Here is a 24,041-nt window from a genome sequence, read left to right as displayed (position 1 = left end):
TCATCATCTGTTTAAACATAACAAAAAATGCCTGTAGTTGGCTGGAAATAATGTATCTATGTGGCAGTAACGGTACCTTTCTAGCCTGTATTAAGATTCTCCCAACAACATGACGTCACATGAAATCAATAGAAACAAAATTACCACAGTGAAGGCTTCACAAGCACACTCCAAACCACCACTATCTACCGCACATATAGCAACCATAACCTGCTAGCCACCAAGTTCTAAAACCCAAACATCTCTCAGCGAGTTGAAACACACTGACGGACCGTCAAACCAGTGTAAAGCTGAGATGGCGACACCATTCCATTATTTACAAAATATAACAACTCTATTGCAATTTGCGTTTCTCTAGCCATGTTTCATTCACCGAATGGGAGAGAAGATATGGTAAATCATTTTTGTTACACCTAAAATCAGTTGTAATTTGTACAAATGATAGCTTGTTACTTTTCCAAAGGAAAAATCAGAAAGGTCTTCGTGGGCTCAATAATAAACAGATCTCTGTAAACAGAGTACAGAAAAAGTTTTGTATCAAAATACATCTACAATGAGTCTTTTCACAAGATGGCTCCATCCAGAGCAGCTGTTTGATCTGTCTTCATGTAGAAAATAATAAAGAATAAAAAAATTATAGCTTTTGACAGGTGTGAGAAACAGGAAAGTCATAGTTAGCAGCATGATGTTGGAGCAGTTAGCTGCTAATATAAGAACTGTTAATTGGTGATGTTACAGATGTTAGCTGCTGATGTTATAGAGATTAGCTGCTGATGTTACAGATGTTAGCTTCTGATGTTATAGAGATTAGCTGCTGATGTTACAGATGTTAGCTGCTGATGTTATAGAGATTAGCCGCTGATGTTACAGATGTTAGCTGCTGATGTTATAGAGATTAGCCGCTGATGTTACAGATGTTAGCTGCTGATGTTATAGAGATTAGCTGCTGATGTTACAGATGTTAGCTGCTGATATAAGAACTGTTAGATGGTGAAGCTGTTGCTTCTGATGTCATAGTTGTTAGCTGCTGGTGCCATAACTGTTTAGTTGGTGATGTTAGAGCTGTTGGAGGCAATGCTAGAATTGTTGGCTGCTGATGCTAAACTGTTGGGTGCTGAAAGTAGAATATTCAGCTGCTGATGTTGGAATTGTTAGCTGCTTATGTTACAGCTGTTACTAGCTGATGTTAGAGCTGTTAGCTGCTGATGCTACCAGTGTTAGCTGCTGATGTTAGAGCTATTAGCTGCTTATGCTACCAGTGTTAGCTGCTGATGTTAGAGCTGTTAGCTGCTGATGTTAGAGCTGTTAGCTGCTGATGCTACCAGTGTTAGCTGCTGATGTTAGAGCTGTTAGCTTCTGATGTTAGAGCTGTTAGCTGCTGATGCTAGCAGTGTTAGCTGCTGATGTTAGAGCTGTTAGCTGCTGATGTTAGAGCTGTTAGCTGCTGATGCTAGCAGTGTTAGCTGCTGATGTTAGAGCTGTTAGCTGCTGATGCTAGCAGTGTTAGCTGCTGATGTTAGAGCTGTTAGCTGCTGATGCTAGCAGTGTTAGCTGCTGATGTTAGAGCTGTTAGCTGCTGATGCTAGCAGTGTTAGCTGCTGATGTTAGAGCTGTTAGCTGCTGATGCTAGCAGTGTTAGCTGCTGATGTTAGAGCTGTTAGCTGCTGATGCTAGCAGTGTTAGCTGCTGATGTTAGAGCTGTTAGCTGCTGATGCTAGCAGTGTTAGCTGCTGATGTTAGAGCTGTTAGCTGCTGATGCTACCAGTGTTATCTGCTGATGTTAGAGCTGTTAGCTGCTGATGCTAGCAGTGTTAGCTGCAATAACACACAGATCAGCCGTGACCAAGCTTTTATTCATCTGCACATCTATTTCTCACGTCTTGGCTTTCAGGAGAAAATATATTGTCATTGAAACAAAGGAACAACAAAAATAATTTCAATTTTTACATCTTTTCCTGATTTTGTTCCTGTTTTGTTCTGGTAGAGTTAACTCTACCGTTCCTGAGAAACAGCTGGTGATAGCTCTTGCGGTGTAGGAGATAGAGGAATTTTAAGGGTTAAAAACTGCACATGCAATGAAGGTTTGAAGCATATTCTAAATGTCTCCAGACATGACTAGATATAACGATGATACGCAGAATTGTTTTGTATTTAAAGTAGGGAGGTATTTTACAGACTTAATTATTTTGCAGCCTGGCTCTCAGGGAAACGACTATCTGAGTCCCACAAGCTCCTGCTTCTGTCAGATAGGAGACTGCTGTTCCTTCCCTCTAACCTTTTCATCAGGATTCTCTACGGCTCACTCAGTTTTTGTGCATCACAAATCCAGTTCTAACATTCGCAACACTGTGGCACAAGTCGCTGCACAAATCTTGCAAAATGAAATTGATTTTAGTGGGGTCAAAGTTCACATAGTGGTTTGTGTTATGATTTGATTTGATCTGCTGAGGAATGCAACAGAGTAATCGTCCCCAAGGAGCGATCAGACCTGCAGCGTCAGACTCTCCTGCTTCACTGCAAAGACTAGACATTTCTGCAAGCTTATACTGCTGTTTGGTTCAGCTGCTTTAACCTCTTAATGCCTGAAGTTATTTTCAATTATAGGAACACAAAAGAAATCCAAGAAAATACAGGAAAAAAACTCATGAAAAGAAAAAGGCTGGATTAAAACAAAGTACAATCAAATATCAATTAAATTAATAGCAATTACTAAATGGAGATAAAAACAATAAACAAAAGAATATAATAATAATAATAATAATAATAATAATAATAATAAATATACAAATAGGAATGAACAAAAGCAAAAATGAAATAAATACATAAACTATATTAAAGAAATAAAATAAACAAAGGCCAGAAGTGGTGTGTTGCAAATTTGTGACAATGTGCATCAAAGGGTTGAAAAGCCTTCAAAGAGGTGAAGTTCTTCCTTATAGACGTTTTTCCATCTGAAGGTTACAGCTGCCACGGCAGGATGAATAATCTTTCAGAATAGCACCAACAGAAACTGTTTCCGCCACCATAGAGGTTTTTGCCTGTTTGTCAGTCTGTTAGAAACTTTACATAAAAACCTACTGGGTGGGTTTGTGTGTTTTTCTTCTTGCTGAGGATGATTCCTGCTCTGACTTTGATTCCATTAAATTCTGGTCCTGATTTGGAAGAAATTGTGGACACGTGAATTTTTAAAAAGGATCATTTACAACATGGGTGGAAATGAGCGGCTTAACGTATATTTGAGCTGTCAAAGTGCTTTTCTAGTTTCTTTTTCATTCTTTTTGATAATCTTTGATAATACCAGGCGCCTTGAGGCCTTATTACCTATAACATGATCAGTGTCTCAGGATGCTAGTCTGTAACTCTGTGATGGACATGTGACCCTCCAGCTGGTCCAGACAACACATGTAGTGTTTATTCAGAGACTCTAGATGGTAAATCCACCATTATTTATCACATCTTCATCACCATCACTACCATGTTGCTAAGAGACCTCTATTTTCACCTGGACATGATGAGGAAGACACTTCCTGTCAGACTTTCCACCAATCAGAGAGCTTAAACTGACGGTAACGTCCAATCAGGAGCAGCCAAAGATCAACAAGTGATGAGAAAAGCAGGAAAATAATGAACCTCTATGAAACGTCACGTCTGCATGGAAACGTCACGTCTGCATGGAAACATCACGTCTCCATGGAAACATCACGTCTGCATGGAAACATCACGTCTGCATGGAAACGTCACATCTGCATGGAAACATCACGTCTGCATGGAAACGTCACGTCTGCATGGAAACATCACGTCTGCATGGAAACGTCACGTCTGCATGGAAACATCACGTCTGCATGGAAACATCACGTCTCCATGGAAACACGAGGTCTGCATGGAAACGTCACGTCTCCATGGAAACGTCACGTCTGCATGGAAACGTCACGTCTGCATGGAAACATCACGTCTGCATGGAAACATCATGTCTCCATGGAAACACGAGGTCTGCATGGAAACGTCACGTCTCCATGGAAACGTCACATCTGCATGGAAACGTCACGTCTGCATGGAAACATCACGTCTGCATGGAAACATCACGTCTGCATGGAAACGTCATGTCTGCATGGAAACGTCACGTCTGCATGGAAACGTCACGTCTGCATGGAAACGTCACGTCTGCATGGAAACGTCACATCTGCATGGAAACATCACGTCTGCATGGAAACGTCACGTCTGCATGGAAACATCACGTCTGCATGGAAACATCACGTCTCCATGGAAACACGAGGTCTGCATGGAAACGTCACGTCTCCATGGAAACGTCACATCTGCATGGAAACATCACGTCTGCATGGAAACATCACGTCTGCATGGAAACATCACGTCTGCATGGAAACGTCTCTGCATGGAAACGTCACGTCTGCATGGAAACATCACGTCTGCATGGAAACGTCACGTCTGCATGGAAACGTCACGTCTGCATGGAAACGTCACGTCTGCATGGAAACATCACGTCTGCATGGAAACGTCACGTCTGCATGGAAACGTCACGTCTGCATGGAAACGTCACGTCTGCATGGAAACGTTACGTCTCCATGGAAACATCACGTCTCCATGGAAACACGAGGTCTGCATGGAAACGTCACGTCTCCATGGAAACGTCACATCTGCATGGAAACATCACGTCTGCATGGAAACATCACGTCTGCATGGAAACATCACGTCTGCATGGAAACGTCATGTCTGCATGGAAACGTCACGTCTGCATGGAAACATCACGTCTGCATGGAAACATCACGTCTGCATGGAAACGTCACGTCTCCATGGAAACGTCACGTCTGCATGGAAACATCACGTCTGCATGGAAACGTCACGTCTCCATGGAAACGTCACGTCTGCATGGAAACATCATGTCTGCATGGAAACGTCACGTCTGCATGGAAACGTCACGTCTGCATGGAAACATCATGTCTGCATGGAAACATCACGTCTCCATGGAAACACGAGGTCTGCATGGAAACGTCACGTCTCCATGGAAACGTCACGTCTGCATGGAAACGTCACGTCTGCATGGAAACATCACGTCTGCATGGAAACACGAGGTCTGCATGGAAACGTCACGTCTCCATGGAAACGTCACATCTGCATGGAAACATCACGTCTGCATGGAAACATCACGTCTGCATGGAAACATCACGTCTCCATGGAAACACGAGGTCTGCATGGAAACGTCACGTCTCCATGGAAACGTCACGTCTGCATGGAAACGTCACGTCTGCATGGAAACGTCACGTCTGCATGGAAACGTCACGTCTGCATGGAAACATCACGTCTCCATGGAAACGTCACGTCTGCATGGAAACATCATGTCTGCATGGAAACGTCACGTCTGCATGGAAACATCACGTCTGCATGGAAACGTCACGTCTGCATGGAAACATCACGTCTGCATGGAAACATCACGTCTGCATGGAAACATCACGTCTCCATGGAAACGTCACGTCTGCATGGAAACGTCACGTCTGCATGGAAACGTCACGTCTGCATGGAAACATCACGTCTGCATGGAAACATCACGTCTGCATGGAAACGTCACGTCTGCATGGAAACGTCACGTCTGCATGGAAACATCACGTCTCCATGGAAACACGAGGTCTGCATGGAAACGTCACGTCTCCATGGAAACGTCACATCTGCATGGAAACGTCACGTCTGCATGGAAACGTCACGTCTGCATGGAAACACGAAGTCTGCATGGAAACGTCACGTCTCCATGGAAACGTCACATCTGCATGGAAACATCACGTCTGCATGGAAACATCACGTCTGCATGGAAACGTCACGTCTGCATGGAAACGTCACGTCTGCATGGAAACGTCACGTCTGCATGGAAACGTCACGTCTGCATGGAAACGTCACGTCTGCATGGAAACGTCACATCTGCATGGAAACGTCACGTCTGCATGGAAACGTCACGTCTGCATGGAAACATCACGTCTGCATGGAAACGTCACGTCTGCATGGAAACATCACGTCTGCATGGAAACGTCACGTCTCCATGGAAACGTCACATCTGCATGGAAACATCACGTCTGCATGGAAACATCACGTCTGCATGGAAACGTCACGTCTGCATGGAAACGTCACGTCTGCATGGAAACGTCACGTCTGCATGGAAACGTCACATCTGCATGGAAACGTCACGTCTGCATGGAAACGTCACGTCTGCATGGAAACATCACGTCTGCATGGAAACATCACGTCTCCATGGAAACACGAGGTCTGCATGGAAACGTCACGTCTCCATGGAAACGTCACGTCTGCATGGAAACGTCACGTCTGCATGGAAACATCACGTCTGCATGGAAACATCACGTCTCCATGGAAACACGAGGTCTGCATGGAAACGTCACGTCTCCATGGAAACGTCACATCTGCATGGAAACATCACGTCTGCATGGAAACGTCACGTCTGCATGGAAACGTCACGTCTGCATGGAAACGTCACGTCTGCATGGAAACATCACGTCTGCATGGAAACATCACGTCTCCATGGAAACACGAGGTCTCCATGGAAACGTCACGTCTCCATGGAAACGTCACATCTGCATGGAAACATCACGTCTGCATGGAAACATCACGTCTGCATGGAAACGTCACGTCTGCATGGAAACGTCACGTCTGCATGGAAACGTCACGTCTGCATGGAAACATCACGTCTGCATGGAAACATCACGTCTGCATGGAAACATCACGTCTCCATGGAAACGTCACGTCTGCATGGAAACGTCACGTCTGCATGGAAACGTCACGTCTGCATGGAAACATCACGTCTGCATGGAAACATCACGTCTGCATGGAAACGTCACGTCTGCATGGAAACGTCACGTCTGCATGGAAACATCACGTCTCCATGGAAACACGAGGTCTGCATGGAAACGTCACGTCTCCATGGAAACGTCACGTCTGCATGGAAACGTCACGTCTGCATGGAAACGTCACGTCTGCATGGAAACACGAGGTCTGCATGGAAACGTCACGTCTCCATGGAAACGTCACATCTGCATGGAAACATCACGTCTGCATGGAAACATCACGTCTGCATGGAAACGTCACGTCTGCATGGAAACGTCACGTCTGCATGGAAACGTCACGTCTGCATGGAAACGTCACGTCTGCATGGAAACGTCACGTCTGCATGGAAACGTCACGTCTGCATGGAAACGTCACATCTGCATGGAAACGTCACGTCTGCATGGAAACGTCACGTCTGCATGGAAACATCACGTCTGCATGGAAACGTCACGTCTGCATGGAAACATCACGTCTGCATGGAAACGTCACGTCTCCATGGAAACGTCACATCTGCATGGAAACATCACGTCTGCATGGAAACATCACGTCTGCATGGAAACGTCACGTCTGCATGGAAACGTCACGTCTGCATGGAAACGTCACGTCTGCATGGAAACGTCACATCTGCATGGAAACGTCACGTCTGCATGGAAACGTCACGTCTGCATGGAAACATCACGTCTGCATGGAAACATCACGTCTCCATGGAAACACGAGGTCTGCATGGAAACGTCACGTCTCCATGGAAACGTCACGTCTGCATGGAAACGTCACGTCTGCATGGAAACATCACGTCTGCATGGAAACATCACGTCTCCATGGAAACACGAGGTCTGCATGGAAACGTCACGTCTCCATGGAAACGTCACATCTGCATGGAAACATCACGTCTGCATGGAAACGTCACGTCTGCATGGAAACGTCACGTCTGCATGGAAACATCACGTCTGCATGGAAACATCACGTCTCCATGGAAACACGAGGTCTCCATGGAAACGTCACGTCTCCATGGAAACGTCACATCTGCATGGAAACATCACGTCTGCATGGAAACATCACGTCTGCATGGAAACGTCACGTCTGCATGGAAACGTCACGTCTGCATGGAAACGTCACGTCTGCATGGAAACGTCACGTCTGCATGGAAACATCACGTCTGCATGGAAACATCACGTCTCCATGGAAACACGAGGTCTGCATGGAAACGTCACGTCTCCATGGAAACGTCACGTCTGCATGGAAACATCACGTCTCCATGGAAACATCACGTCTGCATGGAAACATCATGTCTGCATGGAAACGTCACGTCTGCATGGAAACGTCACGTCTGCATGGAAACGTCACGTCTGCATGGAAACGTCACGTCTGCATGGAAACATCACGTCTGCATGGAAACGTCACGTCTGCATGGAAACGTCACATCTGCATGGAAACATCACGTCTGCATGGAAACGTCACGTCTGCATGGAAACGTCACATCTGCATGGAAACATCACGTCTGCATGGAAACATCACGTCTGCATGCTGACTGACAGGGTTCAGCTTCTATTTGCAATTAAAGAATACAAATGAAAATAAAAATCTAATGAAATTTAGCTAAAACTCTGAAGAGCTCCTCTGAGAGGAGCGGTTCCATCATGTTCGGTCTGTGCTCCTCTCCAGCTGTTTGAAGTTCAGGACAATGCAGGGAGGAGAAAGTTCTTCTAATCTCCTTCATTCTGAGGTGTAGGCATGATTAAGCTCCAGGTTGTGACATCTTAATTTTTCACAGTCAAAAAATATGGCTGCAGGGCTCTCCCCTTCTCCCTCATGCATTATTCTTACTTTAAGCAGTGTCTCCGCTGGGTAACGGAGCGTATTGTTTTACAACAGAACCAGCTGTGGCCTACTTGCCTTGCCTGAAGGTCTGTTCAGAAGTTGTCTGGGATGACCCTGCTCCCACACTGTTATTAATAATGTGAGCAAAGGAACAGTTCACCTTGCAGGACTAGCAGCTTCATACAGAGAGGTGAGGCAGTACGCTGAAACAAAGTTTATCTCTGTGTATTTATAGTCAGGTGTTCATCTTGAAGTGATGGGGAGCCTAATTAGCAGCATCAAAGCAGACCAACGGGGTGTGTATTTGTGTTTCTGTGAAAGATGAAAGAATCAGAAGATAAAGTGGTGATTCTCTTCAGACTGAGCGCTGCATCCTCCATCAAAGCTGACCAGGAGAGCCTTTCTGGATGCGGAGAGCTCTACTGTAAAAGTGGAAACAGGATTGAGTTTAGGACCTGTGTGAAGCGACACATTCCTGGACAGAGGCCTGAAAACGTCTCTGCTGCAGACAGAAATCCTCATGGAAACATTTAAAAGCTGAAAACGGTTCGCGTCCTTCGATTAATAATCCTGTCGTATTGATAATGTTTACGCAGGTCACTGCGTACGGCAGTGTGGGCTGGATGTTGGCGTCTTTACTGACAACTTTCCTAGCAGTCTTAAATCTGCTCTCTGAGCGGCGTTGTCGGCTGCAGCAGCAGCTGGAAACAGGAAGCAGCAGCAGATTGTCCTCCTCAGGGCATCTATAAACGTCCCGGAGAACACGGAGCAGCTCATGTGCTTCTGGCTGAGCCAGGGTTGGACATGGAGGACAGTTTGGGCTTCATGCGAGCAGAAGTAAAGATGGCAGCATGTGCAACGTGTCGGCGAGATGAACGGGGCGAGGAGAGAACAGGTGAGGCGTACCTGCAGGATTTTACCTGAAACTGGAACCCACAGAACGCCCAGTTCTCTCTGATATTTTTACTCTTCTTCTAATAAATAAATCTTCTTCCTCATGTTTCTGCTTCTTACTCCTTTCACTAAAAGCAAGTTATGAACTGATGAAATCCGGCACATTTCCCGTCTTTTCCTCCCATAGATGCCAGAATAGATTTATTTACCAGATGATCAGATCCTTTATGACTCTGAGTGTCTGTCTGGACTTTTAGGATAAATTAGCTCAAGTTTCTCCGTTTCATCGTCTTCCTGTTAAAAACTCTTCCATGTAAAACTCTTAGTGAGGGCTGGATGATTCTTACTGGACTGGAGATGTCTGCTGTAAACTGAGCTGAACGCCGTGCGTCGGCGCTGAACGCCGAGCCTTGCCTGCAGCTCAGGAAGAGCTGGAAAAGAAGAGTGAACTGTGGTGTTATTGACCAGTGGCTCGGCCACAGACGTCCTCATGCCCTTCACTGCAGCTGAGAGAACAGCTGAACATCTGTGCTGCTCATTAGAGACAGCAGCGATGGCCTGAATCTTTCAGCCTGCAGAAAATCAGCGCTGATGACAAACTGCACCCAGCAACTTGCAAATCTCCCAGGAGAAGCGCTGTTGTGGTGGTTACTGTGAAACTACAGGCCTTCAGCTCTTTGTGGGGCTTCTGTCATTGACTCCATGATGACTGGCAGAAGAGGAATCCAGTCTGCCAGCAGGAGAAACGCCTGGTCTGTCGAAACAATGCTCCCTATATTCCTCCTGCGTGTCTCTTTAATTACCTCTTCCATGTTCAGTGGTGACCAGTTTCTCGTCACCAAACAGGCAAAATGGCCGAAAAAAACGGTGCGACTCCACTCTTCATCATGGTTGTGGTCATTAACCCTTAACGCTCCTCCAGACCTCCGGCACCCCGATTGCCATCACGTCATCAGCAGTGTCTCAGGATGCTAAAGTGTGACTCTACAGACTAGCAGGGTGTAGAAAGCTAGAAACTAAGATCAGGTGCCAAAAACTGCAGTTCCTCCTTCATCCACTAGGGGCTGCAAAACAGAGCGAATCCCCATAGACTCCCATGTTAAAAAGACCAACTTCACAGCATAAATAAACATGTTCACAGCAGAAATAAACATGTTTACAGCAGAAATAAACATGTTTACAGCCTGGTACAAAAACCATTTTGGGTTTCATAGGGCTACCTTCGTGGGGAGTGATGTTATCGTTTAGAATTAATTTAATCTTGAAATTTGGCATATTCAGGGTCGTGTCCTTTTGATTGACAGGTACCCAATATTCTGCTTCAAAGTAGAACAACCGCGGTTTTTAGTCGGTAAACAACGTGACTTAGCCCGTTTACCTCCGTTAGCTGGTTAGCACCTGTTATCTCCAGGTTAGCTCGGTTAGCTCTTAGCTACAGGTAGCTCAGAGTTCGCTCGATGTCAATCATCCACCATGACGCTCACAGCCCCCCTCTCAGCTCCACCTCTTTGCCCATATTTGTATTTTCCGGCCTTCCTAAGAGGCAGTGATGTACTGCGGTTGGTCTTTAAAACCAGGCAGAAGCCCTGCATGATGGGAAGCAAGCTGCTCCAGCAGGGCAGAAACACCTCGCTTCACACAGCTTTTAGCTAACGGGGTGTTTATCTCCAGGTTTGTGTCGGAGTTTAATGCTATCATCCATCCAAAGTCACAGATTTTCTCCCACAAAATGGATGAAAGTATCAAAATGATTTAGAATACAGATTATCACCACATTTATAGCCGCGAATCTGAATCCTGGATGACACCAGTCCCTGAGCAAAAAGATCTTAATGATATATTCGTATTGTCTTGAGCCTTATCTCTCTACTTAACGCTTGTTGTCTTTCCTGATGGGGAGAAAAAATACGACGAAAAGGCCCAGAGAACGGATTCATGTGGTCAGGAGGTGGTTATGGAGTTGATTATGACGGGGATTACGTTACTACTCTGTCATGTCGGCCGGGTCTCAGACTGGATTTTCATAACGTTAATAAATCCGACCACGTTGAAGCTGGGAGTTCTCTTCCATTTACAGCCTCGGTAAAAACCAGTGTAGAGGAAAATTGAAGTTGGATTAAAACACGACTGAACAGATAGATAAATAAATAAGCGTTCTCTGCATGTTGTCTTTAAAACGGATGTCTGGAATTTACAGTTTTCCATTAAGTGATGCCCTGCAGCTTTCCCGCTTGCCCCCAGCCTCGGAGCCGTCTTCATTTTCTAAGAAAATCTGAACCTGAACGTGTCGGCCTGACAGCCTTCCTCCCTCGGTACCGTGGAAACCACGCATCACCATCGACAGAGGATTCTGGGTATTAACAGCATCATTAGTGGGAACATAGACGTCATAAATCCATAAAATACTTTATTTCTCCATGTCGGGAAAAAAAAGTTGCAGGTTTATGAAGAAATCTCCAGGCAAATACATCTACATCTCATATGAACACACACACACACACACACACACACACACACACACACACACACACACACACACACACAGTCTCTGCTTTTCTTTTCTCATTATTGTGCATGTGTTGTGATCCCGGATTATTATTTCTCTGCTGGTGGGATCACATCACTTCTTCCTATTAACCCTGGTAATGTCATGTCTAATAACACGCTACGCTGCCACGCAGCTCTGGATCAGCGTGGAGAGAAGCTGGCCTGAGATAATGATGGTACGTATCATTTAAAAGTCAACCGCATGTCACCCCGTTTTTCTTCTTTCTGCTCAAGTAAAAATAATGACATAAGCAATAGAAATCACAAAGAAGGAACTCGGCTTCAAGCTTCAAACTCCAGACCATTTTCTGTTTTGTTTTTGCCATTTTTTTTAGTCCACCTGATTTGTTGTTTTTCCCCTTTAATTGCAGACAACATCCAGGATAGTTTATTCATAAGGTCAAACTATCCAACATAATTCGCCCCACAGAGTTTCACACCACTGTTCCTGGGACCTCGTGGGGTTTAAGGGTTCCGACACGTTTTTGTTTCCCAGATCCTGAGCGGTTTGTAGAGAAAAATGAATGATGCCAGTATGTGGTGGAGACAGCTGAATGAATCGGAAGAAGTATCACCTACATCACTTGTCATGTAGAAACTGAGACAATAATCACATTAACAGGAGTCAAACCAGCAACACAGAGTGAGAAAGTGAGATGTAGTTTAAAATGGTAGAAACAAATAGAAATGTGCGTCTACTTAACGGGGAGAACTTTGGAGATGGGATGAGCTAAATGATTTAGAAATCCAGTAATATATGTAAGTTATTTTTTTTAAGTTGCTTAGCTGTCCCAACCAGCAACCTCCTCACTGAGAGGCTTCACTGCTAACCACCACACCACCATGCAGGTTTCATCACTAATTCTGTTCCAGAATAACAAATTACACAACAACACTTCCAGACTGATGGACAGAACAGAGAACTTTCCCTACAGCAGACGCCACCTTCCGTTTGGTTGCTGGATAGTCTGTTTGGAAGAGAAACAAGACATTCAGGTGGACCAGAATCCATTGGTCTGCTTCAGAGCGCAGTTAGAGTTCATACTGTGGCGAACAAATCGTACTATCCCCAGAAGTGGACCATGATCCGATTAAAGTGGACCAGGCAGCAGAACTTCTCTTTCATGTCTATTAATGTAAAGATAAACATGGTTTCTGTGAAATTTGAATATATAAGTCCAACTAAAACAAGAAGCAGAAGCAGGAACAAGGAAGAATGAACCGGGATGAACCAGAAACAGAGCTAGAACTACCAAAACATGAAGAAAACCAGAAACTAGGAACTAGAACTAGGAACCAGATATCTGACTTGGTGGGAAATGTTAAGCAAGAATTTTTATATCTTCAGAAGTAATTGTTAGTAAATTATTAAATTAGGGCTGGGCGATATATCGAATATACTCTATATATTGTGGCTAGTCCTCTGTGCGAATATAGAAAATGTCTATATTCGTCATATTGGAGTATCCTGTTGTCACGCAGGTGTTTTTAGCTGTGGGCGGGGTTTCCTCCCTCCTCCTCGACTCTGCACCGCTTTGCACAGAGAGTTAAAGCAAGCGCACCTCGTTACGTACATAACGTGAGCTACGTGCTACGTCATGAGAGGCAGCGTGGAGACACTTTCTCACTAAATCTGGCGACTTCTTGTGAAAAGCGACACATCTAGCAGCTTTTACAGGAGTTATTGGAGACTTTCCTGGTGTTTTGGCGACTGACTTTAAAGCGCATATTGTAAAGTTATTGTCAGAAGGAGAGTCTCTCCCCGTCCTAAAGCACTCAGTCGCTCCGGCTGCAGCTGCAGCCAGTCAGAGGAGCAGAGAGGACACCTGCACGACTCCACCTACAGTCACAATGAACAGCCAAATCCACCACTGGTCCCGCTCTGGATTACAGAGTGGGACGTAAATTACAACGTTTTTCACGTCACGCAAAAATAATTCATTCTATTTGATTACATTCACAGCCTCTGTCACTTACTCACCTCATCCACTGTGTGTGACACAAGCATATTTATCTAGCTCCTCATGTCTCTAGAAAGTACAGAAAGCAGTGGGAATCAAACCCTGAATTAAAAGCTGTCTGAAGCCGTTTATTGGAGACGATACGAGGACATTCTGCCTGGATTATAAGACTGATTTCTACGCTAAACTCTGCGATTAAAAAATACACGACAACTCAAAAACGTATCCATAAAGCAAAGCCTTATAATAGTTCATCATTTGAAAAGTCCCCCCCTAGAGCCCCTATTTTCATACGTTGCATTTATTACATCATGCAAAGTCACTTTATTTTGTTTTAAAATGACATGTTTCTGCCGCTGCTTTAACTGTTCAATAAATACGGTTTTGATCAGTTTGCTTCGTTACAATTTCATCCTTTTGGCATGAATGTTTAAAACCTCATATCTTAATGCAGTATGAACAATTATGTTTTAATGGAGACACAAAATCATCTTACTGATGTGATTGTCTGCACCAAAGTATTAATTCAAGGCTGAGGTAAATATCGAGATATATATCGTATATCGTGACATGGCATAAAAATATCGGGATATTACTAAAAGGTCATATCGCCCAGCCCTTTATTAAATGTTAATAAAGTTTCCAGAAGCAAACAACAAAAACAACAACTGCCAAGCAAAGCAGAAGTTCTAGTTCAAGGAAAACAAAGTCGAACTAAATCTAGAACAGAATTACTGGCAGCTTCCTTTCAATCCGAGGCTGAACATTAACCGGTCCTACAGAAATCTCATAGTTTTCAGCACATTTGTTAATAGCAATCTGCCAGCCACAAACAGCAAACAGCTAAATGCTAACAGCAAATAGCTATCTCCTAAAAGCTGACAGCCAAATGCTAACAACCACCAGCTATCTCCCAGCAAACAACTAATTGCTAACAACCAAAAGCTTTCTGCTAACTGCAAATACCCAATAGCTAACAACTAACTCCTAACAGCAAACTGCTAAATGCTGACAACAAACAGCTAACTGCTAACAACCATCAGTCAACTGCTAATAACTAACGGCTAACTGCTAAAAGCTAACAACTAACTGCTAACAACAAACTGCTAAATGCTAACATTTAAAAAAAAAAAAATTTTAAATTTTGCCAACTGCTAACAACCATCAGCTAACTGCTAATAACCAGTGGTTAACTGCTAAAAGCAAACAACTAACTGCTAACTAATAACAGCAAACCTAATAACCATCAGCTAACTGCTAATAACCAGTGGTTAACTGCTAAAAGCAAACAACTAACTGCTAACTAATAACAGCAAACCTAATAACCATCAGCTAACTGCTAATAACCAGTGGTTAACCTCTAAAAGCAAACAACTAACTGCTAACTAATAACAGCAAACAACAAACTGCTAATAACCAACGGTTAACTGCTAACAGGAAGCAGTTAGCTGCTACTCTCCTTCAATTCTTTAGCTTCCAGGATTCTCCACTTCTCCCAGTGTTATCAGGACTAAACACCATCTATCTATGGGTTCTAAAAATCCATCCTTTCACTTTTACACTGTAAGTCTCGGAAACAAAATGGTACAAAAATATTTACAGCAAACATGGAAATCTTAAAATGTGCAGCTATTTGTTAGTTGTGTGTTTAATGAAGAAACTTTTTTTGTTTTTAACCAAATTACAGAGAAACAATGTTGTAATACAATAATATGTATGTATGAATGTATGTATGAATGTATGTATGAATGTGTGTGTGTGTGTGTGTGTGTGTGTGTGTGTGTGTGTGTGTATGTATGTACAGTATGTGTCTGTGTGTGACGATGCGGACATCTGGAAATTAAAACGATTTAAAAATCTCTCTTTTATCAGTTACGTTAGACCTGCTGACAGCTTTCTGGGTCTAATAATTTACTTGTAATTATTCATTCCCTAATATTTATTTTGAAAGCACCCCTCTGTCTGGCCCACCCAAACAAAGAAATCCAGCTGAATGCTGACCTAAACTTGTAAATTTCAGAAATTCTGGATGGAAATCTGCAGCAGCTTCCCCAAAAGACAAACAGAAAATTTTCATTTTAATTCAGATATTAATAGATTTAAATAAATAACATAAATACTGAATTCATGTGTGAGAATTTTAAATGTAAAAGAAAATATATAAATCCCATCCATACAGCGGTTTCTTCCATTGCCAAATATTAAAAAAAAGAAAATCCCAGTAATATAAATCAGGTTGGTTCTATAAACATAGATCGGCATTGATATGTTTGTTTTCCTAGTTGTCCCTGCTTGTTATTTATTTGTATTCATTAAATCAATGGTAAAATAAAATAAAAAAAAGGGGGGGTGGGGGGGTTCCCACAGAAAAATTCCTTTTTGTAGTTAAATAAAGTAAAATGCAAGTAAAACAGGTCCGACTTTGCTACTAAGCACAGACATTACCTTTATTTTCTATTTTTTAACATTGTCATTTTCAGTATTTACTCCTAAAAATGTAGATAAATAAAAACCATGAGAAACCTGCATCAAATTTCCATAAATTTACAGCCTGTAAAATGAAGAAAAGCTACTTGGTTTTCACTCATTTTGACCTATTTAATGTAAAAGGAAATCTGCCAATCAATGCAAGGACTTTGGAGACGTAGATGTTGGAGAAGCCGGCCGTCGTCTAGACGTCTTACCGTAGGTAGTCTCTCCTGCACAGGATGAGGTTGGCTTTGGTGTAGAGCGTGGAGCCCACCTCGCCCAGCCTGCAGTCGCAGCAGGCGCACTTCAGGCAGTCCTCGTGCCAGTACTTATCGAGGGCCTTCAGCAGGTAGCGGTCCTTGATCTTCCGGTTGCAGCCGGCACAGCCTTTAGGCTTGGTGTCCGGCTGGACGGAGAGCATTTGTATACCTGGACGGAGAAAGGAGACGTTTAAATCCTGAAACAGAGCTGCAGGAAGAGGTTGACATTTTCTGGTTTAAAATGCACACAGTTGAAAATAAACTAAATAAAGCTGTAAATCATTAAACCTTTCAACTCCAAGTCTTTTTTCTGAGGCTAAAATGATGTAAAATGAATGAATGAATAGATAAACCAGAAGTTTGTAGAAATAACACACAGATCAGCAGCGACCAAGCCTTTTCTCATCTGCACATCATTCTCTCACGTCTGAAACACACATTTCATCATTTTCTAATCAATGTTTTTACATTTGATCTATAAATATAAGAACTGTAAAGGTCCAGTTTGTAACGAATTTGCCTTTTTAAAAAAAAAAAAAAAAAATCAAGTATCTCTTTCATAAACATGTATTTTACAGAAGCATCCAAATGAAAGCATCTCGTAGCTCAGAATGAGTTATTTATGAATGCACAGGTGGAGGAGCATCAACAGAACGCTGCCATGCTGCACCATCTTTAAATATGGCAGCTGAAAGAGGAGAAACTTGTTAGCCATAAACGTTTTAGCTCTGAATTTCTTTGTGTTGTTGGAGGAGAAACAAGCAGAGACCACCGTGGATCATTCAACCTGCTGTTTTCCACTGAAATGGAGGATCATCCAGGCTCTTGGCCCCGCGAGAGGGAGGAAAAAATAACCAAGAAAAGAAACAATCAGGAGGAAAGGAGAGTCTACATGGGTGCAGCGTTTACCAGATGGAGACGGTTCATGATGGACGTCAGAACTGAGGCGGAGGCTGCAGCTTTCTGCTGGACAGGTAAGTTCATTCAGTCCAACAGTACAGTTTATTTTGGCGTTATGTTAGAAACAGGGCAGATAGTCCAGAAGCTACTTTATCCTCCCGTTTGAGTCGCATCATTTACTGTTACTGCTGTATAAAACGACAGAGATGCTAATCTGTTAGTTAGCTACAGTAGGGTAGATGTCCTCCCTCTAGTCACACCATTTCCCACCATGACATTAGCTGTTAGCATTAGGTGGTACCAGATACAGGTTGGGCAGCTCGTAACTTATCGGCATCAATAACAACTCAGAGCTAAGTATCAGGCTACCTTATCACTCAACTGGACTCCAGCTAGGTCAACATGTAGACATTTTTACATTTATGACTCTCCGGCAGGGCCGGATCCAGAGTATTCCAGGGGCCCCCTTCTCCACCGCAACATTGTAAAAATTGTGAATGATACACTGTGAAACGACATCTCTCAGCTACTGGTACCAATTACAACACGCTAGACACTGTGGTGTAACTATCTGGCTTTTATATACATTTAGTTTCATGTATGAATTGCTGGTGTTTGGCCCCCATGGGCCCCAAGTGGACGTGGGCTCTTGGGTCTGGGCCCATAATGCCCATTGGATAATCCGGCCTTGCTCTCTGTGGCTTCCGTAGTGGTAATAATGTGCTTAAAACGGCGAGACGCCAGAGAGAACTACTCTGTTGTTTGCATTCAGTTAGCGAAACGCTAGATGGGAAGTATTCTCACACACTGGAGCTTTAAGTACAATCGCCAGTCACTCTAGACCAGAGGTAGGCAACTCTGGTCAAAAAACACCTGGCACACATCAGACCTAATCAGCAGACTGGTGCAGAGCTTGACATCAAACTCTGCACCAGTCTGCTAATTAGCCATAGATTTGAATCAGGTGTGTTGCAGCAGGGAAACTCCTAACATCTGCAGGACTGTGGCACCCGAGGACCGGAGTTGCCTACACCTGCTCTAGATGTATTATTTGGTTTTGGTTTTTTTGGGTTTTTTTTAAATACATGTCATGACTTGAATTGCCATTGAAATGTTTCAAATAATTTCTTTAATTACATATTTGTACTTTTGATAAGCAACCAAGCCAACAGATACAAGACAAAAGCTTTATAATCAGATTTTGGGAAGACGTTTGTTCATTAATGAACTTTAAGGATGGGAAACTATGATGGTTCAGATAGTTTCATTTCATCAGAGTGGATCTTCATGTTTTATGTCACTGTCTGATTTCCCTCTGAAAAGTGAGGATGATGAAGCCATCTTGTTTCCATGGTTACAGACTTGTGGTTGGATAAAACCTCAAAGATTTAACAACGGCCACAGTAAAAACGCACGAGTTCTGTCAGTGTGAACTGAAATCTGAATCTTTGGGCAACGGCGACGTCTTTCATGTTAGCTTGCGCTCGCGCTCAGATGCTGTTTAACCCGCAAAAAGCCCGACAACATGGCAGAGCCCTGTGTCGTGTTAGTACATGTTTTTACCTCATGTTAACTCTGTTAAAGCAACACCTGGTGGAACATTTATGCTTTCGCTGTAGACGCAGACGTCACCAGATAGCTAGAGGTTAGCACGCTACGCCTCTGTTTCTGCAGATGCGGCGCACACCTGGGTATGTCGCCCTCTAGAGGCTGGGGTTTTACATGTTAACGTTGTATAACCAGCCTCAGTAATCCTTGAATTTTGAAACTGAATGTATCTGTAAAATCTGCCGATGTCCGCTAGAAAAACATCTCAAAGCTTATTACAGCTATCAAGACTTTTATGGTTAAAAGGTTAAAAATAATCACAGAAACAGAAGAAGAAGAAAACTGAAGCCAGGACTTCACACAGCAGAGTTTCGCCTGATCACACACAGGGGTGGTAAAGTGTAAGGAGGCCAGTCTGCACACACAAAGCCACAGTTTCACATTTCTCCTGGATGCTTAGTTCACGCTGACCTCCTGCGGTTGTAAAGGGGCGTGGCTACAGGCCAGGAGCTTTGCAGCCTGAGCTTTGTTTGTCCTGAGCCGACTGTGGGGGCCCTTTGTTGGCCCTCTGGGTCCCGGGAGGCGGTTGACAATTGAGGCTTCGCAGCAGGCTCAAATTAGTATTCTCCTGCCATTCCCCGAGGAGGAGCCTAACTCCCCCCATTGTCCCCCATTCACCACACACACAGTCCTTTAGGGTTAGGGTTTTCTGCCTCTGTCTGACATGACATTTCCAAATTAAATCAAGTAAATCTTTACAACTACCAGGGTTACATTCATGATCTTGGTCTCCACAGAAAGCTGAGACATGTGAGATAACTACACATATGTCAGAATCCACACGTGTGTTACTGTGTCAGTAAATGAAACGCAGCAGAACATGTAAATGTTGTCTCTTCCTAAAAGAAAACCATGTCACATCAGCGTAAAGCAGAAGACAGCAGCTCAGTTCATCCAGGAGCGGGAAAGTCAGGGCTGATGAGGAGAAGGTGAAGCTGAGCAGCTTTCCAGGTGTTTAACAGAGATGTTACCAGGTAAATATTTCATCATCAGCTGATGATGATGATGATGATGATGATGATGATGATGACGATGAAGAAGATGATGATGATAATGGTGATGATGATGATGGACACCTCTATCAGTGGTCAGTCAGGAGGAATAGACCCCACATTAACCTTAGATAGCATTGCTGCTATGCTAAATGTTAGCCTCGCTGCTGTGCTACATGTTAGCATTGCTGCTATGCTACATGTTAGCCTCGCTGCTGTGCTACATGTTAGCATTGCTGCTATGCTACATGTTCAAATCGCTGCTATGCTACATGTTAGCATTGCTGCTATGCTACATGTTAGCCTCGCTGCTATGCTACATGTCAACCTTGCTGCTATGCTATGTGTTAGTATCACTGCTGTGCTACATGTTAGCCTCGCTGCTATGCTACATGTCAACCTTGCTGCTATGCTATGTGTTAGTATCACTGCTGTGCTACATGTTAGTCTTGCTGCTATGCTTTGTGTTAGTATCACTGCTGTGCTACATGTTAGCCTCGCTGCTATGTTACATGTTAGCATTGCTGCTATGCTATGTGTTAGCCCCGCTGCTTCCTGCTAACATCTGCGAGCATCTCATGCTGCCTGTACAAGGGGGTCTATAAGATAGAAGTTGGAGATTTTTTTCTCAGAAACTCAGAGATTATTCCACTAAAAGATCTGAAAGCTTCTGTTTTACGTGAAAATAATTTTCTCTGTTGTTGCCGTGTGACAATGATTTTAACTCCACACAAAGTTTAACCTCGTTGCATTCCTGCAGTCTTGCAGGACCCTCGAAGCGTCCCGCCTGCGACCTGCGAAGGCAACATTGTCTCAAACATGGCTGAATGTTGGCTGAAAACGAAAGCTGAGACGTTATTTTTGTCTCAATCTGAGGATGTAGATTTGTTTTTTTCTCTGGTTGCATCGGCATATAAACATGCAGTTACCCTCAGATAGACACCTTGTTAAACTTGGCACATGCCCACATCCTCATCCTTTACACGGCTTTTCCAGGTAGGAGGGCGGATGCCAAGACAACCATCTTCAGATGGATTCTCCGCCCGGTTTCACACTGCTGCAGGTTTTTCTACGCCTTTACTGACTCTCCCACTCAATAAACACAAACTAGCCATTAATGCCAGAAGATAAATAAATGTCAGGATTTTCTTTATGTTTTCACATTTAGCAAATTAAATTATTTGAACTGAATCTGAGATTGAAACTCTTCTGAAGCACCGAATGTCCTCCTATGATCTGCTGATCCCGACATGAACACCTCTCAATTTTGCATGCTCTGTCCTCCTGCCTATAAGTTAATATTATTGTGATTTATCTGGACTGTGCACGTTGCATGCACACTACCTGCAGAATGTTCAGGCAGAAACTGATCGGAACAATTTACTGTTAACTGTACGCACCATGGACTGGCGACCTTTCCAGGTGTACCCCGCCTCTCGCCCAAAGACTGCTGGGATAGGCTCCAGCTCCCCGCGACCCTTAGTCGGACTCAGCGCTTCGGATGATGAAAGGATGAATTAATGTACGCATTAATGCATGTGGAATATTCTGTACTTCAGCCAGTGACAAACTCCACAAGGAGCCAAAACTTTTTTCTTGTTCTGGAGGCAGAAATGACGTCTTTTGTCCAGGTGGCCGTGATCGAGACATCCTGCGGCTTGCTCACGGCACGTCGGCCAAGCAGAACGTTCTTGTTGTGGGGCTCTGAGAAGTACTGTGTGAGGTCTGATGTTGAGCTGGTTCATGCAGAGAAGCGTGAAGCAGAGAGTCGCCTCCATATCATGCAGCCTGAACGGAGAGTTTTAATGAACAGCTGTGGTGTCCGACACCACCTTGTGCACAACGCCAGCCTGCCAAGGACCGCGCCGAATGACCGGATCAGTTGATGGCACATCAAACCTCAGAGCTTAGATTATGTTAAACTGGACTGTAGCACTTAGGGAAGAGAAAACTCCTCTCAGGCCTTCAGATGTTTCCGTCTGAGAAGAAGTTTGCTCCCAAGATGTAATAAAAAAGGAAATTTATCACAGAAATTCCCTCCTGTGTTTATGCCGTTTACTGGCTTTTCTTACAGTGTTGTAGTTCCTGCACCATTGTGTCTGATTTGTGTTGTTTTATTTACATCTTTTTATTGTGACTGTATTTGAGTTTCCTCCTTCTAGTCACCATAAAAAGACTTGCTACAAATAACTCTAAAAATTTCCAGTAATATTTAAAGTAGGTTGAAAATGGCTAAAAGTTGTGGCCCAGACTGGAAACACTGGTTTCTGCTGATGGTTGATGCTCTGCAACATTAAAGATCAGACATGTTTTGCTCCAATCAGACAGATTTCTCTGCAGAGCATCAAACAGGTTGGAGGAGGAGGAGGGGATTTTATCTCATTTGTTCCGGTGCGTCAGGGCTGTTGATTTGTTAATTGGCTGGATTTGGAGAGCGGGGCGCGCGCACCCCTCTTAACACTACAAAGTCCCAACTATTCATTAGCAAACCAAAGGAAGAAAGAGTTTGGACCCCCCAGTTTCCAGTCAGGGGAGAGTGAAAGAGAGGGAGGATGGCCGGAAGAAGTTGATGATAAGAGCTTCACTTTTCCCAAACAGCGACCGGTTTGGTCTGCTCCCACCATCCTCCCCTCCTCCCTCTCCGTCTGATGCGCGTGCCCCGCCGCATCTGAGCCCGGAGCAGACTAACAACACACCTCATTCCGGTAAAGATGCTCCCATGTCACCACCAGGTTAATTACTGTTGCCATGACAGCGCGCTACGTGCAAAAACGCCTTTAAGGTCATTAACGTTGGAGCGCAGCGCCGACCGTTTCTGCAGCTCCAAGCCGAGACCAGGCGGCCGACCTCGGGCTCAGACCAGCGGAACGACCGCCAACACGCCTCGTTCCACTCTCATCCTCATCGTTGTTGTGATGGGGAGGATGGTTGTGAGGATGATGATGGTGCGGGTCGGAGCGCAGGCAGGTCACGTCCCCCCCAGCAGAAAACACCAAACGTCCCTCTGAGCTGAAAAACTGCGTCTTACCAAAACTTTGTTCTCTTTTCTGCATTTGTTGAGCCGCCGAAGCACCACCATGCGAGCCGGGGCCACGAGACCGGAGAGCCGCTGACTGCAGGACCGGGATCTGCACGCGGACCGGGATCTGCACGCGGACCAGGAGCTGCACGCGGACCAGGAGGTGCACACGGACTGGCAGCAGCCTTTGTTAGAGAGAGGACGATCCAGCACGGCGACCAGAGGACTGGGAGCAGGAAACGCACGCGGAGGAGCGGGAGCGACGTGTCCGCTGCTGTCGGGCGTCACATGGCGACTGAGCGCGCGCCGGTCGCCGATCACAGATGAAGCCTGCGCGAGGAGAGATGCTGGCAGCGAATGACAGGATGACAAAGAGACGACCCCCCCCCCCGCGACGCAGAGACCATCTGATCCAACTAGCAGCAGAATCACAGCTGCTCGCGCTACGTGCCTCCAGTTTTCCTCGCGCGCTGCCTTTCTCTCATTTGTAGACATGTTCATATTGATCATATTTTATGTAGACAGCTGTGTTCTGTTTAATGACCATCCTGAGCAGGAAAACTCCAAACATTACAACAATCCGGACATGTAAATAGAATTTACTGGATAGAAACTCATTTTAATCTCATTGTGATCAATTGATAACTTCAACCTTAAAGTCACGTGGCCGAAAGGGAACAAAGGGTTGTAGGCATATTCATGAATCAATGTGAATTAGATCAAAATAGCATAT

General features: G+C 44.2%; 1 protein-coding gene across 1 annotated transcript in view; it reads right to left on the bottom strand.

The window, feature by feature from the left end:
- The window catches only part of lmo3 (LIM domain only 3), a gene marked incomplete at both ends in the record, with an annotated part of 34,595 nt that extends 11,253 nt beyond the window's left edge, over positions 1–23,342 (bottom strand). Inside the window, 2 exons of the mRNA XM_079263233.1 lie at positions 16,745–16,958; positions 23,318–23,342. Coding sequence (XP_079119359.1) covers positions 16,745–16,958; positions 23,318–23,342 — 239 coding nt within the window. The remainder of the gene's footprint in view (positions 1–16,744; positions 16,959–23,317) is intronic.
- Positions 23,343–24,041: the final 699 nt, after the last annotated feature.

This window comes from Telmatherina bonti, assembly GCF_933228915.1.
Source record: "Telmatherina bonti genome assembly, chromosome: 23".
NCBI classification, from domain to species: domain Eukaryota; kingdom Metazoa; phylum Chordata; class Actinopteri; order Atheriniformes; family Telmatherinidae; genus Telmatherina; species Telmatherina bonti.
Note: the sequence above shows the minus strand (reverse complement) of the source record. Positions and strands in the feature narration are given on the sequence as shown.